Source organism: Carassius carassius, chromosome 13 (assembly GCF_963082965.1).
Source record: "Carassius carassius chromosome 13, fCarCar2.1, whole genome shotgun sequence".
Classification (NCBI taxonomy): Eukaryota; Metazoa; Chordata; class Actinopteri; order Cypriniformes; family Cyprinidae; genus Carassius; species Carassius carassius.
This window is the reverse complement of record NC_081767.1, coordinates 399,357-426,061: the sequence shown is the minus strand read 5'-3', so window position 1 is coordinate 426,061 and position 26,705 is coordinate 399,357. Positions and strand designations below refer to the sequence as shown.

General features: G+C 38.7%; 1 protein-coding gene across 2 annotated transcripts; it reads left to right on the top strand.

Moving 5' to 3' along the window:
• Positions 1-5,196: 5,196 nt before the first annotated feature.
• On the top strand, positions 5,197-10,803 carry LOC132155800 (uncharacterized). Of its 2 annotated transcripts, none has more exons than XM_059564501.1 (8): positions 5,197-6,036; positions 6,128-6,351; positions 6,561-7,117; positions 7,206-7,516; positions 7,858-7,949; positions 8,176-8,348; positions 8,442-8,656; positions 9,546-10,803. In XM_059564501.1, exons 1-8 carry the CDS (start codon positions 5,889-5,891, stop codon positions 9,800-9,802), a joined length of 1,977 nt encoding a protein of 658 aa, XP_059420484.1. In that variant the 5' UTR covers positions 5,197-5,888; the 3' UTR covers positions 9,803-10,803. The 2 variants fall into 2 exon arrangements, with proteins under 2 accessions (XP_059420484.1, XP_059420483.1); XM_059564500.1 differs by having other exon boundaries at positions 7,771-7,949.
• Positions 10,804-26,705: the final 15,902 nt, after the last annotated feature.

Sequence of the window (26,705 nt, the reverse complement as noted above, 5' to 3'; positions counted from 1 at the left end):
ATCTAGATTAGTAGATAAAAAGGCATCTTCAGGTGATGCTGCTTCAAAAAAATTATTTTGAAGACTAGTCAGTTTGATTTGCATAAAGACTCATTTATTGAAAAGTCTCAGAATGGGAAGGAACTCAAATTTTAATTCAAAGAATTGCAGGTTAAAGGAAAAACAAACTGCAAGTGACAGAGCTTGGAAAGTTAGAACTGAAGTTAGGGAAAACTGGAGATTGAGCACTCCTGCGTTTGAGAAATCAGCACTTAAAGCAGTTACAAAGTCATACAGCTGCAACAACTGAAGCTAGTGCTGACTTCGCTGTTTGTAAAAACATTCATTTGGTCCTTCCCTTCATAGAGAAGAATATTGGGTAAAAAAATATCTAAAAAAAATAAAAAAATATAATAAAAATCTTTACTCATTTTGCGCATGTAGTTGTAACTTTGTTGGTCTAAGTGTGTATGGACCTTACTGCTTCAATGTGTTTTAAAAGGTATGGCTCAATTTTTTATTTACCTTCCGACCAAATTTTAGATTGAGGGTGTTAAAACTGCAATTCTTAGATATCATAAGATCCTACAGATTTTGGTCCTCTTGGAGAGAAGCAGAGATGGGACCAAGTCACACATGTGCAAATCTCAAGTAAGTCTCAAGTCTTAACCTTCAAGTCTCAAGTAAGTCCCAAGTATTTTTTTCTTGGGCAAGTCAAGTCAAGTCAAGTCCTGTAGTAAGTCAAGTCAAGTCCAAGTCAAGTCACCTTATTATTGTAATGTTACCTGCAGAATCTGATCTTAATAAAGTTAAAAGACAAGATATAAGTAACTGTCAGTAAATTAAAATAATTTGGATTTGCATTGTAAATACTCATGTTCAGTAAAATACATCATGGAATCAAACAAAATCGTAACTTCATAAAATTATTTATTTTTCACTTCTGCCAACAGAAATGTTTTACATTTTCAACATTGAGTCCACAAAACAAATAACAGCTAAACATCCAACAGACTCTCACTCTCTCTCTCTCTCTCTCTCTCTAACGTGACATTCAGCCAAGTATGGTGACCCATACTCAGAATTTGTGCTCTGCATTTAACCCATCCGAAGTGCACACACACAGAGCAGTGAACACACACACACACACTGTGAACACACACCCGGAGCAGTGGGCAGCCATTTATGCTGCGGCGCCCGGGGAGCAGTTGGGGGTTCGATGCCTTGCTCAAGGGCACCTAAGTCGTGGTATTGAAGGTGGAGAGAGAACTGTACATGCACTCCCCCCACCCACAATTCCTGCCGGCCCGGGACTCGAACTCACAACCTTTCGATTGGGAGTCCGACTCTCTAACCATTAGGCCACAACTTCCCCTCAAACACAGTTTACATACAACATTAAACTTTCTTACATTTCTCCTCTCTCTCTCTCTCTCTCTCTCTCTCTCTCAAGTTCAAGATGCTTTATTGGCATGACATTTGAGTTACAGTATTGCCAAAGCATTTAGATACAGAATAAAATATAAAATATGATTTCAATAAAATACAATACAATAAAAATAGCAACAGCAGATACTATTTCTAATATTAATAATAGTAATTATATACAATTAAGAATATCAAATAAAACAGTTGAATACAATAATTGATCCCTCTCGTATGGTGTGTATGGTGTATAAATATTTAGCAGCTATTGTGACTGCCGTCTCATTCTCTCCAAGTATATAGAGTAGTTTCTCTGAGTCATTTAGAGACAAGAATGAAGGATTCAAAGCTTCAAACTGTGGGAAGAATGTTTCTCTTGTAGTGCTGTATTTGGGAAGTGTTTCTCATCCTCTGTTTGATTCAGCTCACAGTGTTTGTCTCTATTCTCTCGGTAGCCAGGATCTTTTATGTCTACCAATCTCTATTTCCAAATCATGATCACGGAGTCGATATTTTGAAAGGATGTGTCTTTCTTTTAATTGCTTGAGTGATAAGTAATTTGCCAGTTTTGTGGTTCTGTTTAGGGCCGAATAACACTGGAGTTTGGAGCTCAAATTCATTTTTTCATTTTTTATCATAATTATACTTCAGATTTTTGTCAATTGGTTTCTGAATGTTGGGGTTGTGATTGGAGTCAGACTCAGTTTGGGTTTCCTTCATCAGGTGAAGCACGAGTGTGTTTCTCTCTCGCTCTCTCTCTCTCACCCCCAATTTCCACCAGATTCGTTACGGCTGCGTTACGGCTCCGTCACGGCGGCGGAGTCAATAGGTTTCCATTAAAGTCAATGAGTGTATTTCCACTGAATGCGTTACAGCTGCGTTCCGACTCCGGCGATCCGCAGCCCTCCGGAGCAGATACGCAGAGCTTCTATTTTTGCCGGAGCGCTCCGCAGCACTACAGGGCAGAGTACGCAGGACAGGAAGTCGAGTGACAAAACAGAACAGCCAGAAACAAAATAAAAGATCCGTTTAATTTTCAAAATAAAATACACCGCGCTCATATTTCCCTACACTACACCTTGAAAACGTCATAATGGGCGGAGACAGGCTTGTTGAAGTTTTAACCCCGTTGACACGATGGATGAAGAAATGAAAAGAGAAAAGAAAAGAGTTCTATCCTATTCTCCTTCGGATGGAAAACTGTTCCTGGTTTGGTAGTTCTGTATAGAAACTACATATCGCGCGATCACACCAGAATTCTATGGAAAGCCAAATGGGTCAGAATACGCGTGCTTTTCAACGCCGTATTCATTTTAAAACGCCGTTTTCATAACGCCGCCAGGCGTTAAATAAGCGCCGTTACGTGATAAGTTAACGCCAGACGCCACCAGGCGTTAAAATAACGCCACACGCCGACCGACGTTAAGTTAACGCGACACGCCACTTAAGATGCAAATTTATTCGCTCATCTACATGGACACACCTCTCATGGCTACGAGGACTCTACGGCAAGTCAGAGCATCCAGTTTGCAAGAGCGCGAAGATGGCAAGAAGAGCCCTTACAATTGTACATATAGGGGATAAATGCCCCTGAATAAGCTTTTGTCTCATGAAGTCTCATGAAGTGAAAATGTGGAAATGATTTTATTCAACAGTTAAATTAATAAGGAAGTAATATTATTATTTTATTATTATATTATATTTTGAGTAGGATATCATTTCAATTTAATAAATAGTTGGCCATAGTTTTACAAAAATAGAAATTCTGTTTATTTACATTTACTCAACCCAATGTTGTTTCAAACCTTATGTCTTTATTGCGTTTGAGGAACATAGGAAGATATTTTGAAGAATGCTGATAACCAAACTGTTTTAGTCTGTAAATATATGTTGATTCAGATGCAACTTCTGAAACAAAGCATAGCATGTGTAAACCTAAATTAAATATACATTTTTAAAGCTACATTTTGATTCTGTTTTCTCATTCTTTGCTTTTCTCATTTAACACAATTTGGCTATATGATAAAATATCTTTTGAGGGTACTTTTTCTTCCTTTTTAAAACATAATAACATATGATAAACTGAAATCATACTCAAAAGTAGATACCTGAATTTTTACAATAAAGCACTTACACACACACACACACGTCTGGTCAGCTATCCTTGTGGGGACTCTCCATAGGTGTAATGGTTTTTATACTGTACAGACCGTATTTTCTATCGCCCTACACCAACCCTACCCCTAAACCTAACCCTCACAGGAAACTTTCTGCATTTTTAGGTCAATTTAGGTCCCCTCCGTGACACGAGTCCCCATGAGTCTGTGTGTATTCAGGTTTAAGTCCCCACCAGAATAGAAAAACAAATACACACACACACACACACACACATATATATATATATATATACATATATACATATAATGAATATTGTTATTACATGACACAAATGAGTGTAAATTTGGAAATTATTACAACAGTTAAATAATAAATTTCTTGTAATATATTCCAAAATATATTTATAATCTGTGTTGGAATATATATATATATATATATATATATATATATATATATATATATATATATATATATATATATATAATGACCTTTTGGATGTATTTCATTATAAATCTCTTTGTAATCTATAATAACATTACATTTATTTCATATTTCTATATGTCCTTCTTGAATATTAAGCAATTTTGGCCACATTATAAATACTTTGTGAAATTGCACATGCTAAAATATAAGCATTATTAATGTGTTTAATAAAAACATAAACATTAATTAGTGAAAAGAAAGAATTATTTAATAAACAATTAGAATGATTAGTACTTGTCTCTCATTGGACTGATTAGCCTATCTCTCAAAACCTTTCTTAATTAGTTGTACAGTATTGCATGATTTGTAGATTATATTTAATACACTTTGCGTAAACGTTTGCAATTAGTTTTTAAAAGGTAACATTAAGGTCTTAAGGCGTCTATGCTTACATTCCTTTATATATATATATATATATATATATATATATATATATATATATATATTCAAAGAGTTTTCTTTATTTTCATGACTATGTAAACTGTAGAGTCAGACTGAAGGCATCAAGGGCTATTTGAGCAAGAAGGAGAGTGATGGGGTGCTGCTCCAGATGACCTGTCCTCCACAGTCACCGGACCTGAACCCAATCGAGATGGTTTAGGGGTGAGCTGGACCGCAGACAGAAGGCAAAAGCACCAACAAGTGCTAAGCATCTCTCTGGGAACTCCTTCAAGACTGTGGAAGACCATTTCAGGTGACTACCTCTTGAAGCTCATCAAGAGAATGCCAAGAGTGTGCAAAGCAGTAATCAAAGCAAAAGGGGGCTACTTTGAAGAACCTAGAACATGACATATTTTCAGTTGTTTCACACTTTTTTGTTATGTATATAATTCTATATATAATTCCACATGTGTTAATTCATAGTTTTGATGCCTTCAGTGTGAATCTACAATTTTCATAGTCATGAAAATAAAGAAAACTCTTTGAATGAGAAGGTGTGTCCAAACCTTTGGTCTGTACTATATATATATATATATATATATATATATATATATATATATATATATATATATATATATATATATATATATATATATATATATATATATATATATACATTATAGGGCGATATTTGACTCCTTAAAGATTAGTTTTTTAACCTTTATAATCCCCTTTTTCAAACTTTATTAAATGTATTCCATATTTTAAAGCCAAAACATTTAGATTTTAACTTAGCATCAACATTTCATCTTTGCCATGCACTTAACTTTTTTTGTTGCATTAAGGAATATTTACAGACTTCATGCATAATAACGATGTTATGAGATTAATGTTTAAAATATGAAGTTTTGAATATAGAAATATTAAACAATTTAAATGACTCAATTTATAAAATGAAACTGAAACCGCCAGTAGGTGGCAGCATGTCACTGAATCATTTATTAAATCGATTCGTTCAAACGTCTGATTCATTTATGATTTTAAGACAGCACCGGATGTAGTGTCTGGCGCGTTTTTTAGATTGTTAGGTCATTATTAATCTCTTTATCAGAGAACAACAAAGATGTCTGGTGTACCTAATAATTTTAGAAGACGTCTCAGTGGGATTAGGGATCGCATAAATGCCCAACTTGACAGTTTACTTGAAGCATCACCAGCAGAGCTTGGAGAACAAAGTCTTGTGGACAGGTAGGGAATGTCTGTCTGCCTATCTATCTATCTATCTATCTATCTATCTATCTATCTATCTATCTATCTATCTATCTGTAAAATCTTTAAATAAAATCTATTTATTAGCCCTATAAATTAATTGGATGATTTAATTCGACAACTTAAATCATGACATTATAATAACAAACAATAAGTATCAAACTTACTTTATCTCAGATCATTAATTAGGTTATAGCAAATATGTTTAAATTTCGTAGTAGAGTTATGTTTAAATGTTCTCTGAAAGGTTTGAGATGTTCCGCAACGAACAGCCGTTGCATGGTCCTGCTCGTCCCAGAAGGACGCGGAGGAGAAATGTGACATGTACATTTAAAGTAACTCTTCTCCGCACTGGTATTGATCGGTTATCTTCTTTGAGAGGTAAGTCCTTTGCTTATAATGCTATTCATGAAATTGTCATGTTGATTGTAAACAAATTAAACTAACAGCATTTCACATTGTTGACCAATAGATGCCATTGCCAGTCAGAGACTTGTTGTACAGAGAGAGCAGAGTGAGACACAGTTTGCAGAAATTCTCAGAAGCACGTTTCCACAGCTTCAAGGGAGAGAGTTTGAATTATGCAGGGTTGATGCACAGAGGCAGGTTTCACGTTTGAGTCTGGAGTCAAAAACCCCAGCAGCCATAATTGCTAGTGGGCAGCTAGGAAGATCGGCACTTTATGTACAAGAGAAGGTAATCTAATCTAATATTCAAAAGGCCTCTTTGTGTCTGCAGTATTATGTAGAAACTGTGTTCCTATTGTTTGATCTATTTCATATCAGTCTTCGTTTTTTGGACAGCCTAATATTTTATTGCTTCCTTTATATTATGTATAAACAAAAGTGCTACAAATAGTGCAATAGTACATTCAAATGAAAGATCACAGTTGTTCAATTTTACAGAGTACTTATGCACTTGCACAAGTGAACTCCTCTCCAGCTCCAGCCGTGGCCTCCTTCTCATCTCCAGCCGTGGCCTCCTTCTCAGCTCCAGCCGTGGCCTCCTTCTCAGCTCCAGCTCCAGCCGTGGCCTCCTCTCCAGCTCCAGCTCCAGCCGTGGCCTCCTTCTCAGCTCCAGCTCCAGCCGTGGCCTCCTCTCCAGCTCCAGCTCCAGCCGTGGCCTCCTTCTCAGCTCCAGCTCCAGCCGTGGCCTCCTCTCCAGCTCCAGCTCCAGCCGTGGCCTCCTCTCCAGCTCCAGCTCCAGCCGTGGCCTCCTCTCCAGCTCCAGCTCCAGCCGTGGCCTCCTCTCCAGCTCCAGCTCCAGCCGTGGCCTCCTCTCCAGCTCCAGCTCCAGCCGTGGCCTCCTTCTCATCTCCAGCCGTGGCCTCCTTCTCAGCTCCAGCCGTGGCCTCCTCTGCTGCTCCAGCTCCAGCCGTGGCCTCCTCTCCAGAAGTTTCAGTGGCATTTTCTTTACTCAGTCCAGACACAGATATTTATATCTCAGATGAAGATGAGTATGAGTAAGTCAATTGATGTTGTTAGACATGTATTTATACTGTAGTTGGATCAAAAGACGGAGTAACATTCTCTTTTATTTATTTTTTTCAGTGTTGACCTGAAATCATTGTTAAATACAATGTCAAACAAAGTGGATTTTACAGCTGCACCCATTTCCAACCAAATCAATGTAACACGATGCAACATCCTAGACAGTGGCATCAGAGCCTTCCGACGCCAACGTTTTAACCCTGAGGCAAAACTAGATGTTGTGTTCAGAGATGCTGATGGGATTGGTGAGGGAGCCGCTGATGAGGGTGGACCAACGAGAGAATTTTTAACTTTGCTGATGAGGGAAATCCACTCATGCGAAATATTTGATGGAGAGGACTGGAAAAAAACACTTGCCTGCAATTCCAAAGGTAACCTCCTGCCTAATTTGTGTGTGTGTGTGTTTACATTAAGCATTTTGGAAAAATAGTTTGCCTCCTTTATAATTTTCTGTAATTCTGCACACTTTCACATTGAATGTCATTAGGTCTTTATAAAAATCATCTTTAATTATTAAAATTAAAACATAGTCCCCTATGAAAAAAGTGATTAATTTTTTAAGAAGCACCACACATTTTCTAAGCATTGTTTATAGACATAATAATGCTTTTCCCATGTGTTACAGCACTGTACAATGGAATGTACAAAATAGTTGGACGGATGATAGCTGTGTGCCTGATACATGGTGGTGTGGAGCCAAATTTTTTTTCAGAAAGACTGTTCTGTCAGGTGTGCAACCTTCAGCCCCCAGTACCAGACCTTCAAGAGATTGCTGACTATGACTTCAGAGCAAAGATGACCAAGGTTAGTTTATATATTGCACATTTTCATTTATGCCAGCTGTTGCTTTGTTAGTAACTGTAATTTGGCGATAGTGGTAATATCTTAGAATGTTTAAATTGTTAACCTTAACCTTAAAAAGCTCTTACTTAAGGGTTTGTGTGTGCATTAAATATTTAAATGTTTTATATAAGTATTTTGTTTCTTGTATTTAATGGCTAATTTTGTGTTAAATTCATTGTCAATTTAGATCCAGTTGGCACAGAATGTAAATGAAGCACAGTGTGCTATAATGGAGGCGTCTGACCAATTAAGTATGCTGGGGTCTCTATGGCACATCCAGACGCTAGAAGACAGAGACAACTTAGTGGAATCAGCTACCAAGTTTTTCATCGAGAACAGGTTGAGGGATTCCTTGGAACAGTGAGTATAAGAATGTACAGATATTTTCACCTGACAAATTACCAGTACTATTTTGTCATTGTTTCACATTTGGTACATGTTTTGCTTATCTAGATTTAAAGAGGGCCTGGAGTGTCTTGGGCTTTTACATTTGATGCAAAAGCATCCTCAGCTCTTTAAAGAAGTATTTATGTATGAGGAGAAGCCACTTTTGGCCGAAGACATATCTGCTTTGTTTAAAGCAGAACTTTCTCCAGTTGGCAGCAACAGGAGAGTAGTGGAGAGTAGAACAATCTGTTTCTGGAGGGACTGGCTCATAGAAGTGGAAGGTATGAGATCAAACTGAAGCTATGTTGGATCTCTCTCTCTCTCTCTCTCTCTCTCTGTCTGTCTGTCTATCTATCTATCTATCTATCTATCTATCTATCTATCTATCTGTCTGTCTGTCTGTCTGTCTGTCTGTCTGTCTGTCTATCTATCTATCTATCATATTTTTTTAAGATAAATTAAATAAAAATGTATATATGTTTGATGAAATCCCATAGCTCATGTGTGCTTTTAACATATTATCCCTGTATTAAAATGTATTTAGTTGCCACTTGAACAAATCTTTCATACACTTTTAAATATATACTGAACCATAGCACACCTTTAACTAATACACTTATAAAACACTTGTATATTTGGTTTACTTTATCTGACTACACTTAAAATCAATTTATATTAAGTGTACTTATGTGGTACAGTTGGGAAAATGTACTTATATTTATTAAAAGTTTAATTTAGGATTACTATATAAAAATCTACTAAGATTGAACTAATTTTTAATGTAATGAAATCAAACTTTAGAAGTACACAAATAAAAGTCCTCTGTATATTTTTGTGATAGGATACTTTATTTCAATGCACTAAAAATGAATTTGAGTATTAGTGCTACTTAATATACTTTTTCAAGTGCAAGTAGAAATACACCTTTAATTAGTGTCTATATAAAATATAATCTTATTTAGCACAAAAAAATGAATTTACTACAAAAGTACTTGCTTGTTTTTAAGTATTTTTAGTACATTCAACTATACTTTATTGTTATCTGGGATGAGGATACTTATATGGGTTTGGAAGAACATGAAGTACAATAAACTGTGACAACTACTTTACTGGTATTCTGTATCTGCAAAATGGTCATTAACTTTTTTTTTTCCTGTTCATTTTTACTAGAAGGAACTGCATATCCCCTCACCTTAGACAAGATTCTTGGATTTGTGTCAGGATCTACTGCTATTCCGAGGCTAGGGTTCCCAGTGGAACCCAAATTGGAGTTCTTACACCCTCAAGAGAATGAGGCCCCTAAAATTTTTCCAGAGGCAAATACCTGCAGCATTGTCTTGAGGCTACCAATCCATCCCAGCTATGAACTCTTCAGAGAAAACATGGAAAGTGGTATTTTGCAATCCCCCACTTTTGGAGTGATGTAGAAAAATTGTGTTGGCTGTTACTGATGTAATAGTTTTAAATATTTTCATGTTTTAAAGTTTTATTATGAAACATGAAGAGCTAAATTGGCACACCACTGCTCTAAGAGTAGAAAAATATTTATATTCTCACCAAAAGTGACATTTCAAGCCTACAAGCTCTTCATCAGACAATGATCACATACATCAAACTAGAGTGACATGATCACCCACATGACCCCCCGCCCCCCAAACCGAATGGCAATCAGATAAAGGCAATAAACATAAAAGTGAAAACAACCATTAACTACAAATGCTGAACCTCAACATATTAAAAAAAAAAAAATACTTGCAAAATATACATAAAAGAACAATACTTTATCTCTCACAAAAATCATTAAATAAAATGCCTGATGTTAAGAAAACAATCAACATCAAGATAGAATCAAATGTAAATTTGATTCTATAATTTATGTATACTTTACAGCTATTTTTTTTATATAGGCTTAGGTTCAGAATTTGTAGTTAGTGGTTGTATTCACTTTTAGGTTTGTTTATTGCCTTTATGTGAGGTGATTTCCTGATTGCCCTTTTTTGGATCATGTGGGTGATCATGTCATTCAGGTTTGTGCTATATATAAAACCTGAACTATGTATGTGTTCATTGTCTAATGAAGAGCTTGTAGGCTCGGAATGTCACCTTTGATGAGAACATAATACTTTTGGAGCTGTGGTGTGCCAAATTTCTTCTTAGTTTTAGGTATTTACGTGGTTGAGCACTCACATTAAGCCCTTCAGCCTGTTGGATGTGTGCACTTCGATTATCTAAAGTTATACAATGGACATTTCATCATACAGTTCTACTACAGCTTTTTGATGTTTGTAGGGGTTGCTAAGTTTTGTCCCTTTCTCCAGTTCTGCTCTGTCTTGGGATATCTGATAAGAATCCACATCTGAAAGTATTCAGATTATACTACAAATTAATGAAATTTACATCACAATTACAATAAAAAGTTGTTTATTAATGTGATTTAGTGTTTTTTTTTTTTTTTTTTTATCTCAGGGATATGACTAGCCCTTACATAAACTATAAATGAGTCAGGAAAGTAGAGGGGAGATACCGATCAGAATATGACACATGCCATGTAAAACACTTCAAACAAGTAACAGTGACACTGTTAAATGTCAATTTACATTCTTAGGTTTTCCACAAAAGAAAGGACATCTTTAAGTACATTTACTCCAAGATTTTCCCGGGGACCTTCAAGTGGATCAATTTGTTCTGTGAGTTGTTTCATCTCATCATCAGTCACAGTGAACTGGTTTGGAGGTACGGTAACTCGTTCAAGCCAATGCACATGAGATACCGCTCCAGATACAGAATGACTGTCACCACCAACAAGCTCTGCTGAATTAGTCTCTCCTCCAGTGGAGTCTGAGGGTCTTGCAAATATCTCCTGCATTGCAGTACTTGGCAGACTCTGTTGTGCCAGGCAATCCCGGACAAAGATTTGTAGAGGTGACTGGTGTCTCTCGGTTCGTAAACCATGATTGTTCCACTGGTGTTTAAAATTTGTCAAGTCTTTGTTAATTCTTGGGATGTAGACATATTGCAGAGCCCACATGTGCATTTCATTATCTACATCCACAATGCCCTCACTCTCAAGAAAGTGGAAAAGGTCATAGTACACATTTGACACCCCACGCCACAGATCGACCCAAAGTCTTTCAATCCTCTGATTGTGTGTACTTCTTCCTCTAAGAGCACTCCCTCGTTCAGTGCCTCTGAACAGGTTCATGAACAAGCACACTGCATTGTTCTCTCCCCCATGGTCAGTCCTTACTCTGGAAGGGACTCCATATTTGGAAATGGCATCCAAGAAGCAGTTCATGACAGTGCTGCTGCGATTGTTGTTAGATGCTTGGAGAAAGGTGACAAGCCGACTGTAGCCATCAATGGCACCATGAATTACTATCCTCCATCTAAATTAACACAAATACATAATTACTTAGTTGAGCATAAAACCTGCATTAGACAACAACAAAATATCCAATGAAGGGTGTGCTTTAGATGTTCTACAAGAGCACTGTTACATCCATTTCAACAACCCTTTTTATGCAGCCATACTGATTTCTGTTAATCAACTGCTTAATTCTGAAATTTAGACTTTTAAAAACAAATTTTAAATTTAGTGACTTAATGGCATTTTGTTAAAGCAACAGAAGAATAAAGTGGTTAAGGCATAATGCAATGTTTAAGATTGCATTTAAAAAGAAAATTACCTTATTAGTTTGTGATTTCCATCAAGATGCCATAAAGAATTAGGTCCTGCGACACGGTAGGACCTTCTACGTAGTCTCTGAGACATTGCTCTGAGAGCTGCAGCCCTTGGGTTGACACGATGCATACTGCTCCGCACTCTGCACCTCTGAACCCGAATTCCCTCTGTCCTCAGTTGTGCTCGAACTGCCTCTGGTCCAAGTTGGTCATTTCCAGCCACTATATCCCTAATTTTTTCATCTAAATCTGCATCAGATATATCTGAGTATGAGGAAGACTGCAACAGATTGAAGCACCTGGAAATATATATCCAAGCATTTTAACATTTAATAGGAGCGCTAAAATAAATCAAAAGTTGCACTCAGCATTTTTCCCAACTCATTATGATCTAATGAGATGAGTACTCCAGTCAGCCTAAACATATGACATTTTAATCTAGGTGGAGCAAATTCCCAAATATGTTTCTATTGTTATAAAATGCTTTGGATAAAAGTGTCCACTAACTGACTAAATGTAAATATAAATAAAATTCACTTTATTAATCGGGTTACACAGTGTAATTACACATTTAAGTACTAAATAATAATAATAATAATCTAGATGCACTTACTATAGGGTTGTGGTTAGGAATAGGATTAGGGTTTAGTTTATGGTCAGTATCATGTAATTATGCACACTACATGTAACATATGTAACTGGGATAAAATAAAATGTTTCCATCATTTTATTAGTTTTGCATGACAAATACACCTGTGAACAGGGTATAATGTGTGTAGTCAATGGATATTAGTTATTATATTATATAACTTACCTTAAACGTCGCTTGACTGTGGATATGGAGGTGTGTAGAATTTGTGCAATCTGTTTTACAGTGAAGCCACAAGACAACAAAAATGACAGCTGATCCTGTGTAATGACATAAGATGGTGCACCTCTGGATCCACTACGAATCAGTGGAGGTCGATATACAGTGCTGTCTGTAGAATAATTATAATATATTGCTTTTATAAACAATTATAAACAGACTTCTTAATTTTTCCAATAGTTTGTATGTCTGTGTGATATGTTATGCTTAGCAAAATTATTCAAAATATATTACTGTAGATGTCAAGTTACTGGCCATCAAAATCAGACAATCTAACTGAAGTTTACTGTGAGTAATTAAGATTGTTTGATTGCATTTACCATCCTGTGCTCTTGGTTCAGAAGTTTGAATCTCCTGAATAAAATCTGATACTTCATGGATGATCTCATCTGCTGCCTGAGTATGTAGAAGAGTCCCCTTTGCCCATTCCAGGCTCCTCAGCATGGTTTGAAGTCTAAAAAGTAAATGTTTTTTTTTTATTATTATTATTTTTATATTAAATAAATTAATAACAATACATAATTTTTTGCTTTGTTTTAAATAGTATATCATGCTATGTTTTTTTAAAAAGAAAGAAAAATAACCTCAAAACTTATTTTAAAGTCTAAAAAATGTTGTTCTAACATGTTGCTTTAGAAAGAAATATTCAATTTACATTTAGGCTACACTGTCAATTTTTTATTTATTTATTTATTTATTTATTGAAGCTGCATCTGAATCATTATTTACATACATTTAATGACTAAAACAGCTTGGTTACCAGCATTCTTCAAAATATATGTTCCCCAAAAGAAATATAGACATTTAGGTTTGAAACAACATTGGGGTGGGTAGATGTTAATAAAAAGAATTTCAATTTTTGAGAAACTATATAGCCAATATATTTTAAACATAAACTAAAAAAGATACTCACTGCTAGTAGGTGTCAGTAAATGTTTAAAAATCATTCAGTCCATTCGTTCAAACGACTGATCATTTTCAAAGTTGGAATTATTTGTGATTCCTGTAATAACTATATGAGACAGTTCATTCTGGCATTTCCAGCAATGCACATTTTGTGTGTCTACCTAATCAAACACACCTGATTTAACTCATTAGCTCATTAAAAGAAACTCAGGGGACTGAAAAGGCAGTGTCAGATAAGGAAGACATACAAAATGTGCAGTGTTGGGGGATGCCCAGGTCCAGGGTGGAGAAACACTGTAATGCATCTTGTTTGCTTCCAAACAACTGCATAAAATGTATTAAGATGACTTAACATAGTTCTGGGGCATAAAAGTTAGTAAATTGTGTTAAAAAAAATATTGTGCCATTATTGTGCCATTAAAATTAGCAAGTTAAATCAACAGCTCATGTAATCGTGTCTATCAAAACGTGACCGTTACAACTCTAACTAAATTATTTTGGAGAACATAAACACAATCTTTACCTGTTTAATGATGACTGAAAAACAGCAGGCCCGGGATTATCAGACAGTAAAAGGCGAGTGCAGTCATTAACAGTGTGTTTACACTGCAAAACAAACGCTCTTCTTGCCATCTTCGCGCTCTTGCAAACTGGATGCTCTGACTTGCCGTAGAGTCCTCGTAGCCATGAGAGGTGTGTCCATGTAGATGAGCGAATAAATTTGCATCTTAAGTGGCGTGTCGCGTTAACTTAACGTCGGTAGGCGTGTGGCGTTATTTTAACGCCTGGTGGCGTCTGGCGTCAACTTATCACGTAACGGCGCTTATTTAACGCCTGGCGGCGTTATGAAAACGGCGTTTTAAAATGAATACGGCGTTGAAAAGCACGCGTATTCTGACCCATTTGGCTTTCCATAGAATTCGCGAGATTACATGGGGCATCGTGACGTCAGCTGTCAGTCATGACCGCAGCCGTTCCGCAACAAATACGGACCTGGTGGGTATTGACGGACGACGGAACACGGAGCTGTCTAGCAGCGGAGCCGTTCAGCAGCCGTTACGCATCTGGTGGAAATTGGGGGTCACACACACACACACTCTCTCTCTCAGAGTATATCCGTAAGTCATTACCTCTATTACAAGGTATTGCACTTGCAAAATATAAGATTCGAGAGAGTCTTGTCTGCAAGCCGAGCACGATGTGGCCTATCCCACCATGTATGCGCCACCGGTATGCGCGCTCATAATGGAAGCAACGCGGTCGCGATGCACACGCGGTGCGACACGCTCGTTTTTTCCAATCGCGTCCGCACCGCGTCGAGTTAAAAACATCTCAACTCAGAGAGCCACAAGCGCACCGCTGGTCATGTGACAAGAACTAACCAATCAGCTTCATCCTTTCCCGTAACAACGTTGAAAGCTCAGCCAAGATGAAGGAACAGCTGATCATAGCTGTATATGGATTGCCATTTTGAAATAAATGTAGTAGCAGAGCTACTGCAAGCGATTTTTAGTGCTGCAAATCCATTTATCCTTTGCTGAAATTCCCGCATCTTCATGGAGAGAGCGCGTCATGGTTGCTTAGCAACGGCAGACGCCTCAGGGGCGCAACTGCCTGAGCGCTTTGGAAACAAGGAGAAAGTGGCTCGCCTAGCGATTTCCACGCGTTTTTAGGCGCGAATTATTGACGACAAAAGCGATGACCCTCGGTACCCTCAAGCTGAGATGTTGATTTGATGTGATATCTGATCTAAGTGGGCGTGGTGTGCGTAAGCTAGAGAGGGCATGACTGATGATAGTGTCCTGGTCCAGTCATGACAACGCGATTCTCAGCCTGCGCTCCAGCTGAGTAATCAATTTTATTTTTTAAAAATAATTTATATATTTTATATTCAAACTGAAAACATGATGTGATTAACACTCAAGTCATTCAAGTCATCCTGTCTCAAGTCAAGTCAAGTCCCGAGTCTTTAACTTCCAAGTCCGAGTCAAGTCTCAAGTATTTTATTTTTTGTCAAGTCAAGTCACAAGTCATAAAAATAGCGACTCGAGTCGACTCGAGTCCAAGTCACAAGTCCCCATGTCTGGAGAGAAGGTAATACCTGAGGAATTTAAGAATTGCTTTCCTGAGACTATAGCAATGTTCTTGAGTGAACAGCAGGTTTTGGAAGCGCTGTTCTAAACATTAGTTCTAGTGAATCGCTTCCTACCTACACCTCAATCTTTTTGAGTTTGAAAGTTAAAAAGGGCTCCGTTTTGAGGACTATATGCCATTCTCGATGGATGGGTTGGTCTTTGCAGGTGACCCTCAAAGTCCCTGGTAAAATTTTACATTGAGATGGAGTCTTTTTTAGTGTCTGGAGTTGATGGGTCAGGCCTGAACAACTTGTCAAGAGTGTGTCTTTTTAGCGGGTTAATCAAGTGGTTTTATATACTCCCTTGTCTGCTAGGAGTACTGATGAGATGTCTATGAACTATCCAGACACATTTCCTGCCTGCACAATTATCAGAGCTCAGTCCAGGCAACTGCCAAGTGAGTATGATTTAGAAGATTTTAATGAAATTGAGTTGACCAACATTTTTAGTCTCAAAATTTAAGTTGTGTATTGCGACATTTGGTGTGTGTTTACGTTTTCCATTATGGTTGAGTATTCAAGTCATTTAAAAATAATTTGTTTCAATTATCTGTTTTATGTGTGGGGGTGTTACGAGCCCCTGCTCTTTCTTTCCCCTTTCCTTTCCTGAGTGCAGCTGTTAATTGGATGTGGGTGAAACTATTACAAACACCAGAGGCCTCTACTTAAGAGCTGCTGGTACTTCAATGGCGGCTTGCCCTGGGATTGTGTTTGCTTTTAGTCTTGTTTTTCCTTATTTTCTTTTAAGGATGGTGAGTGATTGCTTGTTTAGGTACCACCGAGTACATGGAAAGCATGGGTAAGTAAGCTGACCCGGAAGACTTTTGCGGTGTTTGATTTCTTCCTCTGTAGATAGGAAGTTTTCTTGGCTATTGATTTAGTGGTAGTTTAAATTCGTTATCTCACCAGTCCTTGTTTAGGATTTGTTTAAATACACGTTTTGCTGGCTTATTTTTTATTTTATATTAATTTGCCTGTATAAATAACTTTTTGCCCTGGCCATTGTGGTGTTTGTTGCCTTTAGAATGGTTTTATTATGTTAGTCCCTAAACCGGGTCGTAACTATCTTTCTTGGAGACTGTCAGACTAGATTATATGGTTTAGAGAAAATGTTACACTAAAAACATGGCGGCTATGCGAGACTGACAGACAGGGGTTTGAGTTATAAATAATCAATCTGACCTGTTGAAAAATATTTACTTAATATCTGTTATCTGCAGCAGCACTGTGAATTTAATGATACATTTTGTCATTAACTTTTTTTAATTCATCATTATGCAAACACCTAGTTCTCACAACCAAACCTCTGACTAATTTGCACTACCTATACTAACAGGTAATACAGCCAATAGGAACAGAGAATACCTGGAGTTTAACACACTCAAAACAGTGGAGATGATCATGGACTTCAGGAGAAACCCCCCTGCTCTCCCCCCACTCACCATCATGAACAGCACTGTGACTGCAGTGGAGTCATTCAGGTTCCTGGGCACCACTATCTCTCAGGACCTGAAGTGGGACATTCACATTGACTCCATTGTGAAAAAGGCCCAGCAGAGGTTGTACTTCCTTCACCAGCTGAGGAAGTTTAACCTGCCACAGGAGCTGCTGAAACAGTTCTACTCCACCATCATCGAATCCATCCTCTGCACTTCAGTAACTGTCTGGTTCAGCTCAGCTTCTAAATCTGACCTCAGAAGACTACAGAGGGTAGTCCGGACTGCTGAGCGAATCATTGGTACAACCCTCTCTTCTCTCCAAGAACTGTACTCATCCAGAGTGAGAAAAAGGGCTGGCAAAATCACTCTGGACCCCTCACATCCAGCACACTCCCTCTTTGAACTGTTGACATCTGGTCGACGCTACAGAGCCCTGAGCACCAGAACGACCAGACACAGGAACAGTTTCTTCCCTCAGGCAATCCATCTTATGAACAATTGATAAAAACTGTGGAACACATTACACTATTTATATTTATATATATATATACATACACTTATATATCTAACACACAAACTAGTATGTTAATATACTATTAGACTGAAGTGCAAACTGATTATTTGTATAGCCATTAGGGGTGTGCACGGATAGTCGAACTTTCGAATATTCGTTCTGCTCTAATTATTCGATAAATAAAAATGATATTCGAATTTCGCAACAAAAAAAAGTTCTCAATTAAACCGAATTTGGTCACTTTCTGTGATTCTCCATGGCATATTTGAAGATGTATGCAAGCAAAAAATAATTAATGAATGAATAAGGGGCCGTTCACATATCGCGCCTAAAAACGCGTGGAAATCGCTAGGCGCGCCGCTTTCTCCTTCTTTCCAAAGCGCTCAGGCAGAAGCGCTCCTGAGGCGTCTGTCATTGCTAAGCAACAATGACGCGCTCTCTCCATGAAGATGCATGAAAATTCAGCAAAGGATAAATGGATTTGCAGCACAAAAAATGGCTTTCAGTAGCTCTGCTACTAAATTTATTTCAAAATGGCAATCCATATACAGATATAATCAGCTGTTCCTTCATCTTGGCTGAGCTTTCAACGTTGTTAAGGGAAAGGATGAAGCTGATTGGTTAGTTCTTGTCACATGACCCGCGATTTGCTTGCGGCTCTCTGAAAAGTTGAGATGTTTTTAACTCGATGCGGTGCGGACGCGCTTGGAAAAAACGGGCGCGTCGCACCGCGTGCGCATCGCGACCGCGACGCTTCCATTATTTCCTACATTGGAAATAACGAACTTGAGACGCAATATGTGAACGGCCCCTAAGAACTGCGGTCTTCCTACTTCAACTATGCCGTGGAGAATCACAGAAAGTGACCGAATTCAAGAACATTGTTGCGGCATCTCTCAAGCAACGAAACACCGCTAACTTGGAGAATGCAGTGAAAACTCCTCTTCTCGCGTCTGCCCTAGACCCTCGGCACAAACATCTCAGGTTACTCGATGAAAACATGAGAGAAGTGAGTCCCGCCAACGTCTGTGCCCGTCAGAGTGCGTTTTCTCCGCGGCTGGCCTTATTGTTAACAGACTAAGGAGCCGACTTTCCTCCGATCATATTTACATGCCTGTATTTCTTAACAAGAACATGTAAAACAATAGAAAAAAAGAAAAAAAGATTTGCTGACAGTTTAAAAGTTTCAAAGTTAAGTGTAGGCTACGTTCTACAATAGCCTAATTGCTACAGGCTGCTTTACGTTTTCTCTTTTACTTTTTCTTTTTTCTTCGTTAACTTTTTTTTATTTTTATTTATTTTTTTGCTTTTAATCTGTACTTTTGTTTGTTTGCACGCTTAGGGTTAGAGGTTTTCAGCTACAAAACACGATGTGTGATGTTAAAGCATGGGGTGGTGCTAGCGCAGTGGATAAGACGCATGTCTTTGGTGTGAGAGACCCGGGTTCGAATCCACTGTGAGACACCAATGTGTTCCTGAGCAAGACACTTAACCCCTAGTTGTTCCAGAGGTGTGTGACCTCTGACATATGTGGCAATTGTAAGTCGCTTTGGATAAAAGCGTCAGCTAAGTGAATAAATGTAAATGTAATGTAAATGTAAAGCTTATTGTGTGTAAGCTTGTTCAAAATGACGAAAACAAATATTGCTGAAAAATAACGTCTGTCTCATTAAACTTAATTTAAATAAACGAATATTCGAATATCCGTTTTTTGTGAGCTCAAATATTCGAATGTGATATTTGCGGAAAACGCCTATCCCTAATAGCCATAGAATGTAACCTACACCTGAACATTTAGAATGCATTGAAAGGGCAGCGATCCGCCTACACCTTTTCAGAATCACAGATCCAGAATGACTCTGGGTTTTATCTGTCGTCCATATCTGGTTCTGTAAGTAGAGCATATGGGCAGCCCATCAGTGTGGTTCCTTTGACTTTCTTTGCTTTCCAGTATCCTTGCTCCTGCACTCTAACTGCCTGTCCATTCTTGAGTTGAAACAAGGGTGTTGCCGATCTGTCATAGTATCTCTTTTGGTGTTGTTGCTTGTGCAGCCTCTTTGCTCTGACATCCTTAGAGTTGACCACCTTAGGCAGAAGTTGCTGATTGGTATTGGGTAAGGTTGACTGTAGACGGTGACTCCTTATCAGCTGAGCTGGGGACTTGAATCCATCAACTAGGCTATTGCGATACTCCAGGAGACTAAGGTATGGGTCACTTTTTTTTTGTCAGCTTTGGCTTTTTCCAGTAACATCTTTGCAATGTGCACAGATTTCTCTGCTAACCCTTTACTTTGTGGGTAGTATGGGCTTGTGGTAGTATGTGTAAGTTCCCATGTTTTTGTAAATGATTCAAGCTAACCAGAGCAGTTGTCTGAGATGACCGCTTCTGGGATGCCGGGCAAAAGAAGCTTTTAGTTTACTTATCACAGCAGCAGAGTTTGTACTGTGGAGTTTGTCCAACTTGCCATGGCCTTTCTGGGATTTTGTGACTGATCATGGGCTCTCTGGTGTTGGGGGGGGGGGGGGGGGGGGCGATATGTGAGGCAGACCGAACACTTGCTGATGATGTTCTCAATTTCTTTTCCCTTCCCAGGCCAGAACATGACACGGGCCTTCTGTTTGCTCTTCTCGATGCCTAGGTGACTGGCATGTATGTGACAGCATGTCTGAACAAAGGCTTGTGGGAACAACAATCATCTCACTTCTGAAAATTATTCCATGCAGGTATGAAAGCTCATCAGGGTGGTTCCAGAATTCAGACACACTCGAGGGACGCTTTCTTTTCTCTTTTTGTATGACTCGTTTTCAATAACTGACACTGTGGGTCCTTTTCTGTTTGAGATTTGATTTCCTCCAATTATGAGTCACTTACAGGAAGGCTGCTGTACACTGTGTGCACCTGAATATCCATTCCTTCACTAAGGCTTGTATCCTGGTTTAGGTAATGAGACCCTGGATAGTGTGTCTGCGCCAGGGATGTCCGTGCCTGGTCGATGTATAATGGTGAAGTTCTGGAGCTGAAGGATCATCCTCTGAAGCCTTGGGGGAACTGATGCCAGGGGCTTCCAAATTATTGACCCAAGGGACTTTTGGTCACTCTAACAACAACTTGGCGCCCATAGATGTATTGATGGAAACGCTTACAGCCAAACAGTATTGCAAAGAGTTCTCTCTATCCCGTACTTTGAAGCATCAACCTGTAATCTGAGCTCTTTGTGAGGATCAAAATAGGCTAAGACTGGGCCTGGTTCACATGTGAGTAGCTCTTTCATCATCTTGAAAGCTTTGTCATGTTGGATATCCCAAACAAACTCACTTGACTTCTTAAGAAGCTGTTGCAATGGTGCGTTAACATCGAAAAGGCCAGTTGCAAATTTGGAGAGGTAATTGATCATACCTAGCAATAGTCTCGAGTCCTCCTTTGTCTTTAGGCGGTTCCATGTCTCTCACAGCAGTGACTTTTGCCGGGTCTGACTTTACCCCTTCAGCAGTAAGTTGCCCAAAATAGCTCCCTTCTGTTGCACAGATTACGCTTTTTTTTCTGGATTAAGCTTAACTCCTTTCTCTCTCTCTTGAACGCTGAAGCATGGCATGGAGATTTTCATCATGTTCTTCTTTGGTCTTACCATTAGTGAGAATGTCGTCGACTATGGACATTTACCCCATTCAAACCATCATAGATTTCATAAATTTTCAAAATTTCAAAATTTTTAGCTGGAACTCGTTTTGGGCTGAAATCAGTCGGGGGAAGAAACCGTAATGCCCAAAGACTGTGTTGGAAGTAGTTAGTCTTGATGACTCCTCAGTGAGCTTAATGGCCCAATAACCTTATCTGGCATCTAAACGCTAAAATAATGGGCACCAGCGAGCTTGGATGTAGAGGGTAGTGAGGTCGCTTAATGGCCTAGTTAAGGTCCCTTGGATCCAGGCACACCCTCTGCTGACCTGTGCGTGGTTTTACTGCTACAACCATGGAGTTAACCCATTCAGTTGGTTCTGTGACTTTAACGATAACAATCTGTCTTTCCATGCTTTTAAGCTCCTCTTTAAGACAGTTGTGGAATGCGTCTGGGTGGATGTACTACCGGGGTTGCATGTGGGTCTAAGTGTATAGTACACTCACCCGGAAACAGTCCAATTCCTTTGAAAACATCTTCAAACTTTTCCAAGACTGGCACTTCCTTCGGTGTTTCTGTAATTGACGATACCATCCTAATGAGGCCAAAATCTATGCATTCTTTTAGTCCTAGGACAGGGGGTGCATTTGTGTCGACTACATAAAATGTCATAAGCATGTCAATGTCTTTTGTTCTTGCATTTCAGGTTGCATTTGCCTTTTACCACAGGCGTTCACAACCGCTTGAGCCAACTTGTGAGATCTAGTGACGTCTATCGCTTTTTCAAGTGTTAATTCAGAGCCCACATTCAAAAGTTTCTCTCTCACTTTCGGCGAATGTATCCCGAACACAATACGATCTCTGATCATCTCATCACTATTTGCATAGTTACAGTCTTTGACAAGTAGACTCAGATCTGTCAAAAACTGTTCCCTGCACCGTTTCATGGAATTGGTAAAGTGTAAATATTACATTCGCTTTGGGCTCAACATATGCTGGGAAGCCGTCCTAATAGGACTTTAAGATCTTTGCTTCGTCTGCAGACATTGACCACGTATTAAAAATGTCTCAGCCCTTTTCTCCGACCCATAGGAGAAGAGAACTAAATTTTTCATCATCACCCTTTTTCTTTAGAGGTCCGCTGAACATTAACTCTGCGTGCTGTTGAAATTTGCGCCATGACTTGGTGCAGGTTAGTCGCTTCCCAGTTCATCGTTGGTATTGGGACTCTGAAATTATCCATCTTTCTAAATCCATTCACTTTGACACAATGTCTTGTTTTCTTAATGATGATGTATATATGAAGAGTCTTGATGCACGCATAATCAGCTTTAGCCAGTAGCTTTCTTTATTAAACAATTCTCAGCCATGCGACATTAGTGCTAACCCCATAGACAGTAAAAGAAATGGACACAGCGACCCCATTGGATTCAACGGAGACAAGTGAAGTCAATTAAAGGCACTCACTTCCTGGGGGTTACGCGTACTGCGCAGACTCAAACTGAGCTTGATGACGTAGATGTCATGTGAGCAACCTGTAAATCTTCTAATCACTGTGCCAAGAGAAATCTGAATCACCCACCGAATCTTCCAGAGAAGGCGAGCGTGAACAGGAGCAAAGTTTGGTAAGTATTCTGATTAATTATCTCCCTTGACTTCATGCCTCCAAGTCCCCCTCGTAGCCTCATAGACAGTAAAAGATTGCCTGCGAGCTTCTCCCCCTGTCCATATGGTAATTTCTCTACTGTGCAACAGAGAGTTGCTGGTTATGATGCAATCGTTGGCCTATTTTTTACAAAAACTGCTTCTACGGGACCATAACATAAGATACAAGGTAATGGAGCCTTTATACATTTTCGCGTTTCTGTAGAAATAATTAATGGACAAATGGAGTCTTTAAACGCCTCAGATGTAAAGTTATTCGCTGTCAAAGTGACGCCAAAATGAATGGGAGTCAATGGAATGCTAACAGCAGGTGGGGGTCCGCTAGCTAATGGGTGCTTCAAAAAAATATGAAACCCTGCCCCCCTGGTTAACCCTCAGCAGTGAACTCTCAACCAAACCTTTGACAGGTGATACAGCCAATAGGAATAGAGAATACATTGCTTTTGACGTGATTGGTTGAGCAAAACATGAGAATACTACACTACATATTACAAAACTATATTATTTGTTTTATGTATATCTATTTATACCCCCTCTTCTCAAATCTATTTTTTTTAGCCATTTCCCAGGTCATTTGTATATTGTTTATAGATCTATTATTGTTGATGTAATCTGATTCGAGTTGTAATTGTGTATTTATCTCTATGTATATTCATTGCAGTAATAATTAAAAAAAAGTCTGATGTATAAGGCGCCCACGCACAAATACATACTCAAAGTATGTTCTTTTTCAAAAAAGAAAAAAGCATGCATACCTTTTAGGCTAATTTAATTGTGACGCAGCCTCAGCCTTTCCTCTGACTGCTCCGGGGAAAAGATTCCAAGCCTCGGGAGTGTCGAAAATGTAAACAAAGCTGCCAAAAGATTGTGAAAGGTAAGGTGAAGCGCGCACCACGTGACAGGACAGAAAGTGAGGCTACGGTTGTCTTTGGTCACGTGATTTCTTCTTTTCGGCACAAGGTTCGCTTCTTCTGTCATATGGAGGTAAATCAGTAGCTAAACTCGAGAGGTTGAAGATCTGATGTGAGAACTTGTCATATTAATATTTGTATTTGTAAGTTAAAATTTACACTCACAGCTCTGATGTGAAAAGCTGAATCTTTCAATTTGCACACACAGACAATGATCAAAACACCCGTGTTTTGAATTGGAAGTTGTAGATTAATAGTTACAAATGTGTAGAATGACATTCACACAAAGAAAATGACATACACACGTTTACGACATATTTACTTTTGCACTTTACTTCAGTTTCGCTGCACAACGTCAAGTCGGCACTTACAACCTCTCAGATCTGGAAGTACAAGTTCAAATCCTAGCGCTCTGACTTTTGCTACTCTTTTTGCGGTATTCTGTTGCAAAACTCACTTGTGCACTTGTATATGCAGATGTGAGAGAGCAGAGCTGGGGGCGGGGCTTTGGTGCGAATGAAGACATTTTATTGGTCGATGCCCGACCAATGAACAACGCCAATTTTCACTGAATATCCTTAGCTTTGACAGGATTTTAAGACACTGCATTCATTTTGCCATTCAGGTATTATCTGGTAGACAAATAATGGAACATATTTTATATGTATATCCCACTGCATATTGCAGAGTAAACTCGCTGTACCAGAGCATGCTTTGATCTCACCGCCACGCGGTTACGTGGTTCATGGTACTAAACAAAACGTTTTGTCAATATGCTTGAAATTTATTAATTGGGACAGACAGTAGTTTCATTATATTTGCAGCGATTTCTAGTAATTTGTAAAACGTAAAGTGCATTGATTTATGCATGGATAACTGCGTTGACTAACGACTATGCGTTATAATAGCATTTTATACTGGAAAATGGAACAGCATTATGTTCTCATACTCCTCCTTGGCAGTTAAAATGTGACTAAACAATTAAGTCTAAATTTTAACCAATAAAATAACTGTACTACATGTTAACTCAGTCCTGTTTAGTTAATTTGAAGAGATCATGGTACTAAATAATATGCGCAATAATTATGATCCATGAATGACCATTTGAAATATAACATTTTCTAATATGGTTATTATTTAAACTACAATAACTGTAGTATTTAGGTTTAAATTCCAGTGCAAAGAGGCACGCTTTAAATTAGAGGCATTTGGTGGCCAGAAAGATAATATTCATATGCAATTCCATTGCTTAAACACTAGATGGCCTTGTTGATGGTTAATAAATACATGTATTTAGCTCTACTAGTTGCTCAAAACAGTATTTCTGGTCATAAGTGCTTATTTTTTAGGCTTTGCTGTTTAATGTACATTTAGACACTCGATTTTTATTTAAAAAAAAATAATAATAATGTTGCATTTAAAAAGGTTCATTACTGACAAGTAAATTAGGAATTTTACCCAATGAAGATGTTAAATTTTTTTTTTTTACAAAACATAAAAATAATAAAAACAGCATTATATTGCAACTCTGGTAGAGTGATATGCAGTGGGATATACATATAAAATATGTTGCATTATTTGTCTACCAGATAATACCTGAATGGCAAAATGAATGCAGTGTCTTAAAATCCTGTCAAAGCTAAGGATATTCAGTGAAAACAATTGGCGTTGTTCATTGGTCGGGCATCGACCAATAAAATGTCTTCATTCGCACCAAAGAGAAGAAACAGTCGAGCTACAGAGAAGGACAGCAGCTTGTGAGTGTTTTGCCTTGTTTTCTCATCAGACTAGTGTGTGATCGTCATTGCTAGGAAAGTTTTTTGGTTTAAATTGTGTGTGTCTTACCCTGGTTAATACGTGCTGACAGTGGCGCTTGGTTTTGCGTTTGCCTATCGCGGGACTGCCTGGTTTCGATCTGCTAAATAGTGAGGCGTGGCCAGCTGACTTCAATCACAGATAATCAGGCTAATACAAAAGCGCTAAGTTTCACCGGGGCAGCGGTCGCGGCAGCCCTCGTGTGAGCCCTCCTCGTGTGAAGACGGACGAGTGTAAAGACGATCGACTCTACCTGCACGACTCCACCAAACAAGGACACCGACAGGGCACTTGAGTATTGCTTTTCTCCTCTTTCGTTACTTTTTGTATATCTTGTTCTCAAATATCTTACACCTGTAGTCACTATGTGCTTTCAGATCTCTACTATCACTACTAACACTCGGAGAGCACGCTATGTACGTCGCAGGAAGGCCTGTCTGACAAACCTACGGCCTGTCCCTCTGACCTCTACTACTATGCTCTCTATTCCAGTTGGTCTCTGGAACTGCCAGTCTGCAGTTAACAAAGCAGACTTCATTTCTTCTCTTGCTACTCATTCCGGTCTCAACCTCATGGCACTGACAGAGACTTGGATCAAACCTGAAGATACTGCCACCCCTGCAGCCCTCTCCACTAATTTTACTTGTTCCCACACTCCTCGTACCACTTGGAGGGGTGGAGGAACAGGTCTCCTTATATCAAAAGAATGGAAATTTGATCTTCAGCCATCACCTACAGGTACTGGTTCATTTGAATCACATGCCATTACTGTAACCCACC